The 17,330-nt window shown below is 46.0% G+C and overlaps 2 protein-coding genes across 10 annotated transcripts in view; one reads left to right on the forward strand and one right to left on the reverse strand.

Annotated features, from left to right (window-relative positions):
- Positions 1–17,330, forward strand: part of SLC66A2 (solute carrier family 66 member 2) — an 80,207-nt gene that overhangs the window by 61,268 nt on the left and 1,609 nt on the right. For 5 of the 7 annotated variants that reach the window (XM_071553478.1, XM_071553477.1, XM_071553474.1 and 2 more), the window contains one exon: positions 3,940–6,749. In XM_071553478.1, coding sequence (XP_071409579.1) covers positions 3,940–4,147 — 208 coding nt within the window. In that variant the 3' untranslated portion in view covers positions 4,148–6,749. Of the gene's footprint in view, positions 1–3,939; positions 6,750–17,100; positions 17,221–17,330 lie in introns of those variants that run through there. The other 2 variants (XR_011697679.1, XM_071553480.1) reach the window with 2 other exon arrangements.
- The window catches only part of KCNG2 (potassium voltage-gated channel modifier subfamily G member 2), a 59,711-nt gene continuing 53,407 nt past the window's right edge, over positions 11,027–17,330 (reverse strand). For all 3 annotated transcript variants that reach the window (XM_071553472.1, XM_071553471.1, XM_071553473.1), the window contains exon 3: positions 11,027–13,353. In XM_071553472.1, coding sequence (XP_071409573.1) covers positions 12,559–13,353 — 795 coding nt within the window. In that variant the 3' untranslated portion in view covers positions 11,027–12,558. The remainder of the gene's footprint in view (positions 13,354–17,330) is intronic.

The raw sequence follows: 17,330 nt of genomic DNA on the forward strand, positions 1-17,330 counted from the left end.
CAGTGAACTGAAACTTGTGGGCTGTGTGTGCAGAGGGGTTTTGGTGAGATGGGAGAGAGCCAACAGCAGTTGTAGCTTTTCCCCTCCCTGGGGCGGGCACTGGAGTAGTGAGATAAACTTAATTGGAGAGGGTGTTCAGGGATTTCAGGGATGCTTGCAGACATTACAATAATGAGGTGTGGGTCCTGGGCCAACACACACCTCTTGCTCATTCCCTAGCTTTACCCTTGTGCTGGATTGACCTCTGGAAGATGCCAGATGCTCACCAAGCTACTTGTACTGCTCCAACTCCTCAGCTGGACAGGGAGAGAGAAGAGTATAACAAAAGGCTCATGCGTTGAGATAAGGACAGGGAGATCACTCACCAGTTACTGTCACAGGCAAGCCAGACATGACTTAGGGAAATGAATTTAAATTATTGCCAGTCAAAATCAGAGTACAATAACAAGAAGTAAACCCAAATCTTAAAACACCTTCCCCTGACTCCTCCCTTCTTCCCAGGCTCATTTTTTGTAACTTCAATACGTCTTCCCGGTCCAAGTGGCATAGGGGGACAGGGAATGGGAGTTGCAGTCAGTTCATCACATGTTATCTCTGCCATTCCATTCCCATCATGCTCTTTTACTGTACCATCTGGGTTCCTCTCAGGGACACAGTCCTTCATAAACTTCTTCCCATGGTTCCTTATGAACTGCTGCAGTGTGGGTCCTTTCCGTGGGATACAGTCCTTTAGGAATGGATTGCTCCATCATGGGTTTGTTCAGAAGTCCTGATAGCCAACCTGCTCCGGTATGGACTGCTCTCTCCATAGACCCACAGGTCATGCCAGGAGCCTGCTCCAGCACAGGCTTCCCACAGGGTCACAACCTCCTTTGAGCATCCACCTGTTCCAGCCACTGTGCAGCCCTCTGTAGGCTGCAGGTGGATCTCTGCACCCCCATTAACCCCCATGGGCTGCAGGGACACAGCTGCTTCACCATGATCTTCACCACAGGCTCCAGGGGAACCTCAGCTCTGGCACCTGGACCAGCTTCTCCCTCTCCTTCTCTGCTGACCTTGGGATCTGCAGGGCTCTTCCTCTCACATGTACTCACTTCTCATCCAGCTGCTGCTGTTGTGCAGCAGTTTTGTGCTCCTTCTTAAATGCATTATCCCAGAGGCTCTACCACTGTTACTGATGGGCTGAGCCTTTGCTCCTGGAGCTGGCTGGCATTGGCTGTGTCAGACATAGGGGAAGCTTCTCTCAGCATCTCATGGAAGTCACTTTGTAGCACCCCCTTCCCGCAGCCACTACCAAAACCTTGCCATGCAAACCCAGTACAACTCTGAACGCCCTTGTCTCTGGTTGTACTCCTCTGCCTGTCCACCCCAAATTCAGGTCGTTTCCATGGACTCGTGTCCCAGTTCTCTTCTGTCATTCCCTGTCCTGCTCCAGTCTCTTTTTCCTATCCCCTTCTCATCTGACCAACCTCTTGGCTCCTCTGACATCTTGGCTTTTCTCTGTGGATCTTCATTGCCTCTTCTCACTTCTTGCGTGTCTGTCACCATTTCACTGTCCCCATTTCCTTGCCAAACTGTTTGTGGTTACCCCACACACCTTTCAGTGTGTGCTGGATGTGCCCCTTTTGTCCAGTCACACCTTCTCCTCTGTAGAGCAGGTGGCACTCCCACAGTCACTGATGTACATCAGCCCTTTGCTCTGAGACCCTCAGTGCAGCTGTAGTGCCAAGTTTTGTGAGACAGTTCAGTGTTTTCTGTATCTTTTTTTGCATTTTTTTAGTACCTTGGTGATTGGCAGGTTTTCTCTGCTGTTTTGTCCAAGCTACCAGACAGAGAAGGATGTATATTTTTTGCTTCAGTGACAGACCAATGGTGTTAGCTCTTTAAACTGTGTTACATTTTTTTAAATCATTTTTGCCAAAGACAAGTTGAGATTTTCCTATGTAGAGCATTGTCATGTCCTGGTGAGAACTCCAGGCATGATGATTTCTTAATGTGTCAGGTGTCCAGGCTGAAGAGTGGGACTCTGTAACATGCAAAGGCTGTTGGAGTATGCACCAAGTTACCCAGCCAGTACTGCAGAATGTTGAGTTCACAGGTGGCATCCTAGCAAAACCCAGAATTGCTTTGGCAGACTTGGCACAGCATGTGACACAGAAGTGTGCTTGGCTTCCATGGTGCTGCTGAACTGAGGTGTCCGTAAGGTTTCCTTCAGTGACTGGTTATTCTTTCTTAGTGGGGGTTAACTCTTTTGTGGGCTGTATGTCTTCTGACAGTGTGTATCTTCTCCACATCTGCACTACACTGTAGAGTCACTTAAAAAACCCATCTAGCTTTCTCCCTGGGGAATATGTGACAAATACCCTTTGCTTGTTAAATTGCCATTCAGCTGTTTCATGGCATCCCTGAATTGCCTTTCTGTCAACAGTGAGCAGTTTGATTGGCCAGGTTGGTCATGTGCTTTTAGGGAGGGTACCCAGCCACACTAGGACAGATTCACAATTAAATTGTGATCAGTTGTACAGCAAACACTAAGGAGCTTAAAATCAAAGGAGGAGGAATGTTGACTGCCAGTAAGCAAGGTGCCAGTTTTATTACTCTCAGAGCTTACTCCCTTTCCTGATTAAAATCTCAATCAATCCTGACCACTGCCTGCATCTGTAAACCTCCCCTAAGTGTGATGGAAGGTGACTTGGAGTGACTGTGAAAGTTCATAGGGCTCTTTGCACCAAGCACAAATGACATTGTGGGTTCAGCTGTTGTTTTCCTTCTCTGATTATTTATTTACATTTTTAGAATGGCTTTGGGTGGGGAATGACTTGGCTTGGCTTGGCTTGCACTAGTGTTTTGTGCTTCTGTCCAAAATACAAATTGTGCTAGCTCCTGCCTGAATGCTTGAAAAATGAACATTAAGTCCTACCCTCCTGCATGGGCCTGACTGTGTTTGATGAATTGGAGTCTGTGCTGGCAGAATGTAATTGCCTGTAATTATGACAAATCATGCACAATGCTCACACTGTGAACTACAAAGCTTTTGTCCACCACCGCTTATCCAGCTGCTTCAAAAGCTCTCTTGATAAAGTGCATGAAGCTCAGAAACAGCCTCAAGGTTTGGTTGTTCACATTTTGTTGAGGACACTGAAAAAAATTCGGTGTGTTTGAACTCAGTTCTATTCCCCAGAGTTTTTCCTGATGGGAGGGAGCAGAAGCTGGACTGCAGGACAGAAACTGGACTGCTGGACTTGCAGTACAGCAAGATGAAAGCAAGGATGGCTATTAAGAGCCTTGCTCTTGATCAGTGTCCTTGATAAAAATCCCTGGTGATGTTCATCCTTCCAGTAACAGCTCCAGGCACGCCGTTTCTCCTCTTTCTGTGTTACTGGACAACCTGTCTTTCTGCTTGGTTTGGTTTTGCATTTTCTGCAATAAGGAGTGGTTTCTTCTGTCTCTCTGAAGTGTTTGTTTCAGCAGATGCTAAAAAAGTGTGCATGCATGAGGGAGCAGTCTGTGTGTTACTTCACCTTGTGTGAGCATGAAATGGCACGCACAAGAAGTAACTGCTGGGATGAATGAATTGTTGTTGTTTTATGTTGGTTTATGGTCAGTGCTCTCAGCATGTGGCAGTCATGTTTACAGAGTACCGCTGAGTCAAATATCCTAGCTGGATATTTTAAAATGTTTGGTACCTTCATAGGCACAGGTGTTTGGAGCTGTAATTGCTGAGGTGAGAGTGGTGTAGTTTATGGAGTGGAGAATTTGATCCTCCTTTCCAAGTACAGTGCTGCACATCTTGGCTAGGCTCTGCCTGCCCGTGTCGAGGGAGTCCCAGCCCACTGCTGAGTATAAATCCTTGCTGAAATAGTGGGATCCTGGGGCACAGCAGAATCTGAAGCCAAGTTCTTCTCAGTAAATACTCTTCCCTTCTTTTCTGTCTTTTAGCATCAAGATGGTGCTGATGTGGACCAGTGGGGACACGTTCAAGACTGTTTACTTCATCCTGAATCAGGCCCCTTTCCAGTTCTCCATTTGTGGACTCCTGCAAGTTTTTGTGGACATCGCTATCCTGCTGCAGGTTTACCTGTACAGCTACTACCCTCAGAAGCCCATGTCCCACACTGCACACCCTGCCAGCACCAAGGCCCTCTGAGGAGCTTAGCTGGACCAGGGTGCAGGTCAACAACACTGTGGAGTCAGCCATGGCAGCTGCTCTTCCACTTGTAAATACTCTTGTGTTGCGGAGTTGAAAGCAGAAATGAAAAAAAAGTTTAAAAATCCAACTGCACTTCCAGCTCAGGAGGTTTTATTTTAAATTACTTGCTCACTCTGTTTTCAGACTTAGCTGTACAGAATGGTTTCTTGGTGGGGGGAGGGGCACTTTATTTTTGCATATGTACCTATGAGCCTTATCAACTCACAAATGTTTGTATATTTAATCACAAGGGCTGGATGGTTTGTGTTTTTAATGCTGTTTAAAAATGTTCCACCACAAAAATTATAGGATATTTTGTCTGAAACTTTTACCTATTTATATAATATAAAGTCTGTGTATTGGCAGGAAGTCTATGGCATATACTCGCATTCAGTATCTTCACGATGGAGGAAGAAGAGCAAATCCAGGAGCTCTCTCTTTTCTCTGTAAAGGTGTCCAGTGAGCGGAGAAGGTGAGGGCAGGAGGCCCTGCAAAGAGGTCAGCAGCCAGAAATGAGCTGGTCATACACAGTGTAAAGGATCAGCATGCTAAAGAGTGAGCAGGTGTTCACCCCCGCTGCGGGATCAGTGTGGCAGGGGGACACATTAAAGAGATGATGAAGGAGGCCTGAGTGTGCTGGAACCATGTTTAGAGCTGGCACAGCCAGTCAAGTGGTCAGCCAAAAGGTGGAGGCAGCAGGAGACTGCAGGTAACTTAGGTAGTTGTGCTTTGAAACAAGAGGATTGGTGAATAGCCTGCCCTGCACTCAGAGGGCAGAACTGCCCCTGCAGCTGTGTACAGGACACAGCTGGGCTGTAGGATGCCTTTCACAAACCAAAGGGCCAGCAGATGTGTGTTGCCAGTATTGCCAAGCAAATATTACTAGATGGCAATTGAGCCACAAAGGTAGAAGGAGGTCCACTTCCGTTGGATCAGAAATGAAAAAATTTGAGACAGAGCAAGAAGTGTATCCTGTGGACTAGGACTAGTATCTGACAGCTTCATTTATTGAGGCTGAGATTCATGTTGATGTTGTTTAATGCCAAACAAGAACCAGTTTATGTTTTGGGATGTTTCTTGCATTGACCCAGCAAGGAAGGAGCCCGCATTTTCCTTTTACTGTTGTGAACTTCTAGGCTCTTGGAAGAATCAGCAGCCTGTACTTAGACAGAGGGTCTGAGAAAGCTGAAAGAGCAGAGTTTATGTAGATGCTGCATGGCTGTTTGCTTGTGTAGGTCACTGTGCTCTTTCTGAGAGCGTCACCAGCAGCTGCAGGTGGTGTGGACCTGCAGGGGCTCTGCCCGACCCCCTGGGCCTCTGCCAGCTGCTGTCGTGAAACCACCCCAGGGGGTGTGAGGTGACCAGAGCAAGACCCTTAGTCCCTGGAACAGCTGTGCCTGGGCTGCTTCCTTCTTCATGAGGCTTCCTCCCTCTGCCAGGTGAGTCCTGTCTCACCACAGGCAAGGTGTTAGAGCTGGCACAGATTTCTCAGAATCAGTTTTTTTCTCTGAGAACAGCCCAAGAGCTTATGTTTTCTTATGGACAGCAGCAAGTCTGAGGTTTGATAACTTCGGTGTGTAACTCAGATACTTCCCATACCATGCTTTATTTGTGAACCTCACAGTTTGAGTCTGAACTGTCCTCATCAGTGGCAAACTGTCCGATAGAGGGGAATCACCCTCTGCCCAGGCACTGACTCCACACTCTTTATTCAATACCCTATTCTTTTAGGCCTGAAGTGACCTTACAAAGACAATATACTTGGCATGGCAGACTATGAATGTTTTGTTCCTCTCTTTTCTCCAATGTTCTGGTTGTGTTACAGGAACATCTCACTTTTATATTTTTTAATTGAAAACTTACTTAACAACTGGCTTCTTCAGTATGCTGCTTTAATGAGGATTGTATTTCTACTGTTTGCAAACGAACACTTTCTTGTGTGTTTTAATGGTCTGGAGGTTTTTTTAATAACTTGTAATGGTAAGATTTTTGTACGTGGTGGTCTTTTTCTAATATTCTGTGAAACAGGGATGTAAGAAATTAATGGTTTATAAGCAACATGCTTCTGCATGTTACAGCTTCACCTGGAAATGCACACTTTTGGCCACCTCTTTGGCTCTGAACTACAGATATTACTGAGGATATAACAACTTCTGTTTTTTAATTTTTGGGACTCTTCCTTGGGCAGATTCTTGAGTCTGTCATCAGTACCCAAACCAGCAAGCTCTGCAGACCAGTCTCATTCTCACACCAGAGCTGCAAATGCTGGAAGAGAAGGCAGTGAACCCATGTCTGAGTCATCTTCTGTATGTGGCATTTAGCAAGGTAGGACTCTTGGCCAGGAACTCTTTAACTTCATCTTGCAAGGTACTTTAGGGACAAAATATTACAGAACTTTGGTTTTGTTCTATAATTGTCAGGAAGTATCTGTATCAATGATCACCTCAGAGAATAAGAAATCAGTTATTTTAAATACATCTCTGAATGTATGGCACATTTCATGGAGTTTATTTTTTCTGTCAGTTGCAATTTTTTTAAAATAAAAATTACCTATTATATATATATGTCAGTCTTGCTTTATTTTGTTCAGATACAAAACTTGTGCTTCTTAACTCTTACTGTAATTCATCTTGTCTACAGCATTGTCAATAGGAATAATTTGTGTATATTTCCCTCTGATGAGTGGGTAAGCACAAGGCATAAATTGTCCTGAGGTCATGATGCACAACAGGGATTCTGGATTTCTGTCCTCTGCCCTTCCATACATCCTAGTGACCTAGTTAACTCTTGTGACCACATAACTCATTTGTTCTTGTGATGCTCACAGTAAAAACAAATTTACTAACAGATTATTATGTAGCTTTAAATTAACCCCCTTTCATGGAAACTGCAGAGTGAGGTTGAAGATGGGACACAGATGAAGGACATGCTCTTTGCAGCCCCTGCACAGATGATGGGGAAGAAGATAAGCCTGTCATCTCATGGCCAACTGCAGTCCCAAGAGGAGTTTTGGCTGCCCTACCTGTTGATTGAGGATGGGTAAACAAGCCAAAACTGTCAGGACCAGCCTTGTGGTTGCTATGTGTCTCCTGAATCTTGCCAGGTTGTTGTTGCAGGCTGTCCAGCTGCTTTGGCATGGGGAGGTGATTTGCTATTGCTGTCTGCAATGGCTGCAGAAGCTGGAGAAGGGGGAGTTGGTGAGGAGAGAGGGGTGGAGGCACAGGAGAAAGGGTCAGGAATGGCAGAAGGAGAGGTGGGAAAGACTGAGCTTGCTCAAATAAGGGGCTGAAGAGAGAGACTCCTGGAGGGAAGGGTGTGAAAGAAAATCAAGACCTGAAGGGCAAAGTTAGGTAAATCAGCAAAGTGGGGGAAAAGGGGGAGGACCATGAAGTAAAACCTGCCTGTTGTGTCACACTCTGCTGGCAGTGGAGACCACAGAGCGTGGGACCCACACAGTTCCCACAACAGCTGAGCCTGCTCATTTACTTGCAGTAGCTGCACCATCTCTCCAAATAGTACTGGTGTTACTGGCTGCTGCTCTGGCACTCACTGTGGGGAAGCCGGTGGTGGGGCTGTTCCTAAATGAAACAGTGGGGAACCCCATCTCTGGACACTATGGCAGCCTGGCCTGTGTCCTGTTGGCTGTGCAGTGCTGACCCTGGACACCCTCAGGGCAAATCTCTCCCTCAGCTGTGCAACACAGATAGTGCTCTGCACTGCGGCTCCATAGAAGAAGAGAGTTCATGGTTAGATGTTGGGATGCATGGAGTTAGGTGCAATTTAAAAACATTTTAAGACAAAAAGTAATGTTTGCATTTGGCACAGGATAATAAAGCAAAAGTTGGCCCGCAGGTTCTGTTTGTTAAACATGGTTGTGATCCTTAGTTCAGGCTCGAAAGCCAAGCAGCACTCAAGGACCTGACTGACAACTGTAGCTCTGTTGGAGTCTTTCTGTAACAAGACATTAATGTGTAAGCCAACAATATGCCAGTAAATAAACACACTGCCTGGATACCTGTGCCAACAGCAGTAAATAAGAGACAGGGACTAGAACAGAATATGAGATGCGTTCTGGAGCAGGGGCAGAACAGCCTTGTAAGGCAGCCAGGCCTAAGTGGATGTCCGCATCTGGAAATGCCCTGATAGCGAACACAGACTTAGGAGTTCAGACCCCCATCTTACCCTTTCTGTGTCCTGGCTTAGTTGGATTTGGCTCTTGTAGGTGCTGGCCCAGCTGTGCTGGGAAACAGTGGCTTTGCTCAGCCTCGGGTGGGCCAGCAGAACCATGCTGGACTTGCCTACCCATCAGCCCTTCCATGAGCCTCTGTCTTCTTCTACCCCAAGGCTTCATAGTCTTCTAAGGCTGTGGCTTGTAGGTGCCAGGGAAAGCCTCCCTTTGCCTTCCTGGAGTATCTGCCATAGCCTATGCCCATTCTGGCCTCATCACTGTGAGACAGACAGCAACTTCCATCTGGCTTGCAGCTGAGGGGATGATATCAGAGTCAATATTTTAGTGCTTTTTCTTCATTGAGGTTGCTGTGAAGTAGGAGATGGCTGTGCACATGTGCTGTATGAGTGAAGTTGTGTTTGACTTTGTGTCATTCCTTTTAATTCTGTCCCTTTACCAGTTAACCCATCCTTAGCTCTTCATAGTTAGGGGTTTTAGATGATTTTTGTTGCCAGCTGCCAGAATTTGTAGGTCCAGGTTCCTGCATGCTGCCACCAAGGTGAACATGTAGAAGCTTTGCCCACATGTGCTGTGAGGCTCTGTCCCACATGACAGAGAGGAGTATTTTTTTTCTTCTTTTCTTTTTCGTTGGGGCAAAAGTAGTGTGCTACAATCATGAAGCACTAGGTTGTTCAGAGATAAATGTATAACTACCTACTGGCACTGGTATATATATCGACAGCAGTGTGGCATTTATTATAGTTAGAGATAAATGGCCATAATCATCTGTGTGCTGTGTCAAAGAAAAACAACCACCATGCACAACAAAACCAACACTCTCCAGCAGCTGATCAAAAGTAATAAGCATCACCCATAACAACAGCTGCCCTGGGTGAAACTCATTCTCCTTTGAGTATCTTTTATGTCTGGCAATGTGTGCATCACAACTTTATACAGCTTCCAAAAATAATTTGTTTAAAAGGTTCCTGGTTTATATTTGTTTCCTCATCTGTCATCTCAATAGATGAAATGAAACTTTATTAAAAGCCAGGCTTTGACTAGCAGACATAATGAGTGGATTTTGTCATTTTATTAAAACTGTGTGCATGCTGGAATTAATTATGTGCCTTCTGAAAAATACAAAGAACTTGCTATTGTAGGACAATAGCAACTTGATGGAGCACCGCAATAATATGATGTGTGTCATCAGACTGTTTTTCTACACAGCTGCTGAGCTGCAGTTTGCTGTCCCAGTGTTGGTTTTTTCATACTCCAGGGCCAAAAGTAGCATTCATTCATGGTTATTTGCTAGCACTGCAAGCGTGAAAGTCTTCATTCTGCAAGGATGTCTACTCCAACATGGCTTTTCTAGGAGCACACCATGACCACTTCTTTTCCACCAGAGACAGAGCATGAAGCAGCACCTGGTGTGCATGAGCCAAAGTACTGTAAAAGGTGAACCTGTGGGTTCACCTGGTCAGTCTACCAAGTCCCACCTGAAGACTGAGCACCTGAATGCCACCAGAAAATGCAGTGCTGCCCCTTAGCACAAGCCCCACTTTGCCCCCCCTACTGCTCACTTTGGTGGTTTGCAATCAGCCAGCTGCAAAGCTGTATCATTGATGCCAAACCTTAATAAGCCTTAATGCAAGAAGTGCCTGCATCATGATTGAAAAAACAATAAAATTAAAATCGTTCATGAATCACAGCAACTTAGTGCTGGTATTGCTTTGCCAGTACTCTGAGTCAGCCCAGGCACCATCCCCCAACCCTTGGCCCTGGCTCGCTGGTACAGGGAGCGGATGTGCTCCTGGTGGTGGTGGCTGTGAAGGACAGTCGGAGCCCTGGCACTTGAGGCTGTATTTGGTTTGCTTATAGTTCAGTACATCTGGTGCTTTGAAGACCCAAATGCAGCCTGCAGGGTGGGGGGCTCTGTCTTGCTGCCTCCATCTCTTGCAGCACTCAGCAGCGAGCTGTATAACACACCTGCTGCTCTGAGCTCTGTAAACTGGCCCAGTGACTCCACTATAGGGGAGCCCCTTATACCGAGCTGGGTCGTGGACTGATGGTCAGAAGAGCTCAGGCACAGCAGTCATCAGAAGGCTTGATCAGAAGGCTCATAACTTTGAGAGTTTATTCAAGATAGGTTAACAGACAGTTCTCATAGCTCATAGTAGAAGTAGTTAGTTGCTAGAAGTTCTTATTACATCATCTCACATCCTAGTAGATCTAGATCTGACTAACTCTCACGCAGTAATATCCACACCTTTTATGCATTCTCACATCCAACATGCCACCACATAATTGGTTAACAAATTCACCTCGCATACACCACAGCCCTCTCATTGGTCACAAGCCACCACCCATACTCCAGGTAGCTCTGTTCTCTTTAAGGTAGAACTCCAAACAGCTTTCCTTAAGGGATGCACTCACACTCACCCCTACACCCCACTGAGCTGCTTGGGATCTCTGGCCTGACTGGGCTGCCAAGGAGCAGTATCAGCACTGTTCTGGGCCAGAGAGAGTCAGAGGCATGGGCCCTGGCTGGAGCACCAGCAGCCATGGCCTTGTGTCAGCACAGTGAAACACCACCTCCCCCCACACCCAAATCATCAGACACAAGCATTCAGCAACAAAACTTTTAATTTTTATTAAAATAAAGTGCAACCTTTTAATTTCCCTTGCTTCATTCCTATAAGAAATGGCTTAATATGAGAGCTTGCTAATATAAAAAACTCAAACCAGACAAATCCTGTCTTCAAGAAATCAACTTTTCTTCACTTCCTGGCAGAAGGAGAATATGGAGGGTGACACTGCATGGCTTTAGTACAAATGGGGATGTAGGTACAAGAGGCTGTTATGTTCTATCTCCCCTCCATTCCCTGATTGTATCCCACCTGCAGGAGCACTGAAAGACCCGCACAGCATCCTGACCTGGACCAGCTACACCGCTCCTCCAGGGTAGGGGCTGGAGAGCTCACACATGGGGCTGGCACCAGTAAGCAAACATGCAGATGCCACCATATAACTAGCTGTCCCTTTAAATTGACTTAAATCTTTTGAGAATCAGGAAGAAGAGCCAGAACACTGATTCTAATGACAGGATTATCCTTTTCTTAGTAGGAGGGAGAAAAAAAGGCTACTCAGAAAGTAGAGCATAGCTGCTACACTGCAGCTCAGGCCAGAGCCCACTGGAGCTGTCAGCTTCAGTGGATTTGGATGACTCCTGTTTGCACAGGACTGCAGTCAGTGCAGCCACCACCGCTGACGAAGACTGCAGAGCTGGGAGTCACTGCTGGTTTAACATCCTCCCTTTCTTGGACTGTGTATAGTTAAGATTGGTTCAGTCATCTGCTAAACACATTGTTTGTCTGCTAAACACATTGTTTAATACACAAGAGATGTAAATAGTTAACAGAAGGTGGAGAAATGGCATGATTTGTAATGTTATTTGTTATATTAAACTGCTGGTAAAGGAAAGAAAAACAAGTTAACATTCAGTACCACAGTCAGAAAGATTGTCTGTATGTATATTTCAGTCATGGGGCTAAGATACAAAGCTTAGGATGGTAAATACGCATCTCTACTAAATAATGCAAACTGTGCTAATGCACGAGTTGGAGCTGGCAGCCCTGGCTGTGCTGCCTCATCTGTAGAAGACAAAACCAAGCCCCTGGTAATGCCGAGGGGATGCTTCTGCCCTTCTCTTACCCTCACTTTTCTTGTCTGAGGTTTGTGTTCCTTGGTGGTGCTGCCAAAACAAACATGCTGCGGGGTGTCGTAGTTTGGGGAGCCCCCTCACTCAGCCTCTTGCACACAGAGTGCCACCGAGCAGGGCAGGGAGGAGGCAGCACGCTGGTTGCTCTGCCGAATGGCACCCTGGCACAGGCTGTGCTTCATGTTACATTCTCCTGGCTGGCTACGTTCAATGATTGCTCCTTGGGGGTACCTGAAAATACTTGTTCAATAGAAAAGCCCTAAGAAAAGCAATGGAGCAGAGCTGTACTTGGCAGTTTCTAGGGGTACTTTTCAGAGGGCCCTTAAGATCAAAAGTTGGTCTTTAGAGACAACCTTGTGTGTGTCCAGCCCTCATTTATGCAGTTCAGGAAGTTCTTCTTTCAGAACTGACCTCCCTTGTCCACTGCTTCTTGTGCTGCCAACATAAATTCTCAGCTGTTCATGGTCAAGAACTTTTCTTGACTTACTGGTCCACCATGGGTGGACCCTCCTGCCCAGAAACACTTGGTGGAAAAGTGGCACTGAGCCTCTTTGGACTGTCACCACCTGGGAGCTCAGTGTTCTCCTGTAGCTGGCGCGCTTGCCTGCTGGCTGCTCGTTGTTGCTGCTCCTTCAGCTCACTGTAGGAACGGGAAAAAGTATGAAAGATTGACGTGACTGGGAAGGCCATCAACAAAATCCCACTTAAGATACTGCTCAGGGCTACCACCTGTCCAGGGATGCTACGAGGCACCATGTCCCCGTAGCCAACAGTTGTCATGGAGATCACAGCCCACCAGTAACTGGTGGGGACGCTGGTAAATTCTTGCTTGGCTCCCAGTTCACTCTCAGCCAAGTACACCAGTGGTGAGAAGAGGGCCATGGCGACACAAAGAAAGAGCAGGAGGAGCCCGAACTCCCTGGAGCAGCGGCGCACGGTGAGCCCCAGTGTCTGCAGGCCCAGCGAGTGCCGCGCCAGCCTCATCACATACAGGATGCGCAGAGCCCGCAGGAAGCGCAGCACCAGGCCCACTCGCTCCAGGTACTTGTTCCCAGCTCCCCCACCGGGCTTGCCGCTGTTTTTCGTGGAGACCATATCCACAATGAGAGAGATGTAGAAAGGTAGAATGGCCAGGATGTCGATGATGTTGAGTGGAGTTTTCAGAAAAGCACATTTGTTCTCTGCCTGAATGGATCGCAGCAGGAACTCAAATGAAAACCATGCCACACACACCGTCTCCAACACAAAGATGTCGTAGCACTTCTGTGAGCATTCACCCTGGGGAGAAGAGGAGCAGGGAACACATAAAAGCAGGAAGAAAGAGATTTAGCTAGGAAATGAACCAAAGAAACAGAGAGTGGCAGTTCTTAAAGGAATGTATAATTGTCACAAAGTCATGGCTGCTAAGAAAAGTTGGAAGAGATAACTAAAACCAGAGGTACTAGCTACATGTTTGACTGCAGTGCAGGTCAACAGTGCTCTGGAGTATCCCAAGGCTGCCAAGAATTTGGTGTGATGTTATCAGCTATCAGCCAGACAGCCCATTGCTAAAAGGCCAGTGGCTGATTCTTCATTTCTAACCAAGCCTTTAACATCCTTTAGAAAGGGTTTGTACAGGATTCATGGATGTACTAAATATGTGAGTCCTCCTTCCCTTCCTGATCTGTAATAAACTGCTTATGAATGTCTCATAAACACCTACAGCATTTTAAGTTACATGCTTGCCTTTATCTATAATCAATTATTCACTGAATATATACACATATATTAGATTCCAGTTAACATTTATTAGCACACTAGCCCTACAGTTAAAAGCTTATATAAAGTACTGATAAACGTAGGTATAGTTAAAAGAAAAAAGTACCACAAAACAGAGGGTGGTCCAGAGAGATACAAATTTTTAGTTACCTCCCCTGTAACAACTAATGACTACAATGCCTTCCCCAAGCCTTTTGAGGCATTGGAAGCAGTGCTCTTCCTTGCAGACTCAGTGGCAAATAAAGAGAACTCTATTTCTTTAGTTACGATGCCTGTAAACAAGCCAGCCTTGGTGCATTGGAACAGCAATAAAACAATGCTAGTGATGGCTGGTCTTCAGCTGTTGATTCAACAGCACAATACTATGGCAATTCTCTGCAACATCACTGTTGGTAACTCCAGATGAGTAACAATCAGCTTCTCCAAATAAACAGATTTTGATGTGGACAACTATAGGGCTAGTGTTGTTTCCTCTGTAAATACTCATATGAAAGTGTGAATGTTCTTGGGCTTTGTATGGAAGGCAAGTGTATATTTATTTAAGGGAAGTGTATATTTATTTAGTGTGCCAGTAGGACTCCCAACAGTTTGTGAAAACTCCTGTAAGCACATAGGAGTCCATCCATGCTGGTGGGGTGTGTGACTGCCCCTGGATGCAACAGGTCCCAGTGTCCAACCTTGTTTTACTTGTCTATACTAAATTATAGCAATAAAACATCATTCAAGAGTGGTGAGGCAGTGTTGAGCTGGTCCCCATATCACTAATGGAGAGGCTGAGAACCTGGCACATCTATTAGCAGTTCTGACCACATGTTCACCATGGGTGTCTTGCTACACAAAGCCAAGAAAATTTTTAGTGCATAGCCCCACATCCTAAATTCATCCCTCTCTCAGTGTGTATGCAGAAGTTTTTCCCTTTTGGAAAAGAAAACATCAAAAGAGTGGTGAGACTTTTGCCCTCTGTGCTAACTGCAGCATTCTCTGAAATGTGGAGTGACTGGAGATGTTTCAAGGGCTGCTGTGCTGCCAGCAGCAAGAGCAGTGTCATCACATTGAATGTAAAGCTTTGTGTTACCTTAGTGTGAGAACCAGAATGCCAAGGCACCCTGCACATTCTATACTTAAGAAGAGACTGAGCCAATAACTAAAGAGATATCAACAGGAAAAAATGGATGTGGAAAGGAATCCTGAGCCAGCATTTATGGTCCTTGTATTAACCACAATAAAAGGTAGTAGTGCCTTGTGTCTGTAGAATTTTTTTTTACTCCACTTGCAATTGGCATATGATGTACCTCTCAGTGTTCCCCATGAGGTCATGCAGATACTGAGAGAAAAATTGCTTGTCCCACTGAAATTGCTGTCAAGACTTTAAGAATATTGGAGGGAGGAAGGATAATCTTGTTTTACTAGTGTAGTAGCACAGATAGCCTGTCTTTAGCTTCCTAATTTTGATAGGTGTGAAGACTAGAAAGAGCTTAATTTATATATGCCTCACCAAACTAATTTGGTCATAAGTAAGTATTTTTGTCACAAACATAACACATAGGACATAAGATTTTGTTTGTAGGAGCTTTGCTCCTCTCACAGCATAATTAAGCTGTCAGACTCTCCCATCAGATAAAGAATCAAGATGCTTTCACACCACTGCACTAGTCTGGCTCTGTAGGCCAGAACCAAAGCTCACAAAGTCAGTGGAAGGACTCTGCCTATGCCACTGCAACTTCACAGAATCACAGAATATGTCAAGTTGGAAGGGATCCCCAAGGATCAAGTCCAACTCCTGGCTCTGCCCAGGACCATCTCCAAGAGTCATACCATGTGCTTGACAGTATTGTCCAAACACTTCTTGAACTGTCAGGCTTGGTGCTGTGGCCACTGCCCTGGGGAGCCTGCTCAGTGCCCAACTACCCTCTGGGTGAAGAACCTCTTTGTAATATCCAACTTACACCTTCCCTGACACAACTTCAGGCCATTCTCTCAGGTCCTGTCACTGGATCCCACAGAGATGTCCCTCTTCCTCTCATGGCGAAGTTGTAACTGCAATGAGGTGTCCTGTCAGTCTCCTCTTCTCCAGCTGAACAGCCACTCCTATTATGGCTTCCCCCAAGGCCCTTCACCATCTTCATTGCCCTCCTTGGGACACTCTCTAATGGCTTAATATCTTTCTTATATTGCAGTGCCCAAACTGCACACAATATTCAAGGTGAGGCCGCCCCAAGGCAGAGCAGAGCAGGACAATCCTCTCTCTTGCCTGGCTGCTGATGCTGTGCCTGGTGCCCCCCAGGACGTGGTTGGCCTTCCTGGGTGCCAGGGCACTGCTGACTCATATTCAACTTGCCATCAACCACGACCCTCAGGTCCCTTTCCTGTCACTGGTTTCCAGTATCTCATTCCCAAGTCTGTCCATGCATATGGGGTTGTGCCATCCCAGGTTCTGGGGTTCCCAGAATTCAGCACTTTGCCTTGCTGAACTTCTTACGGTTGATGATTTCTCAGCCCTCTAATTTGTCGAGGTCTCTCTGCAGGGCCTCCCTGCCTTTAGGGGAGTCAACTTCTCTTCTTGTGACCCAGAAACCAGCCACTAGACCAATACTGTCCTAGAGCCCTGCTTCCTAGGAATCTCTCATTGGGATATGCTTGCTCTCACACCTAAAGGCAATGGTTGCAGTTGATTGCAGTGCTTGATACTATCCTTGCAGGTGCTCAAAAGGATCAGGCTGAGGTGTTAGGATAATTGAGAGAAGAATAACTATGGTTTGAGAAAAGCACCCAGCAATGACAAGAAGATAAATAAACCAATGCCCAAATTTGCTTTCCCTGATGGGTGCCACTACTTGGAACACCACATATGGAAACTAAGATACAGCTTACCTTAAGAGACCTATCTGACAGGCACCATTCTGGATTCTGATGTGCATGTATAGAATTTCTGTGCCACTAAAATTTTTACTAAAGTCAGTGAAGCCTATGGAGAATTTAGCCTTGGAATAGACCTACAAAGTCACTAAGGCATTTAATAGCTAATTTGGCACCTAATTCCCCCAGCATTTTCTATTAGCGCCATGCAGAAAGGAAGCTCCAAAAAGGCTTTGGTGTATGAGTTTTGGTGTGGGAGGAAACAGGAATGAAAACTGTTCTTCATTAAAAGACTACCAGTGGAGATGACTTTTGGAAGACTCTGTCTGCCCTCCCACACTCTGACACATTTATTCAGTGTAGATTCACAAACCTACACCTTTGCTATTTATGTCTCCAATCTTCCTGCAGAAATTGCATCCCAAATGCAAGTACAGGAGCAGCCTGGCAACCTTTGTTCAGCTGAGATCAAGAGGCTTGGTGCTACCTGAAGCTCGGGTCACCCAGTGCAGCAGAACCAAGCCTATCAAGGTAATGAAGAGCTGAAATGTACTCCACACAGAGCCAGTGTTGGGCCCTGGCTTTTCTCTGCTCTTCCCACTATCCACAGCTGATGTGAAAGCCGAAATGTTTACTTCCAG

Source organism: Pithys albifrons, chromosome 4, assembly GCF_047495875.1.
Source record: "Pithys albifrons albifrons isolate INPA30051 chromosome 4, PitAlb_v1, whole genome shotgun sequence".
Classification (NCBI taxonomy): Eukaryota; Metazoa; Chordata; class Aves; order Passeriformes; family Thamnophilidae; genus Pithys; species Pithys albifrons.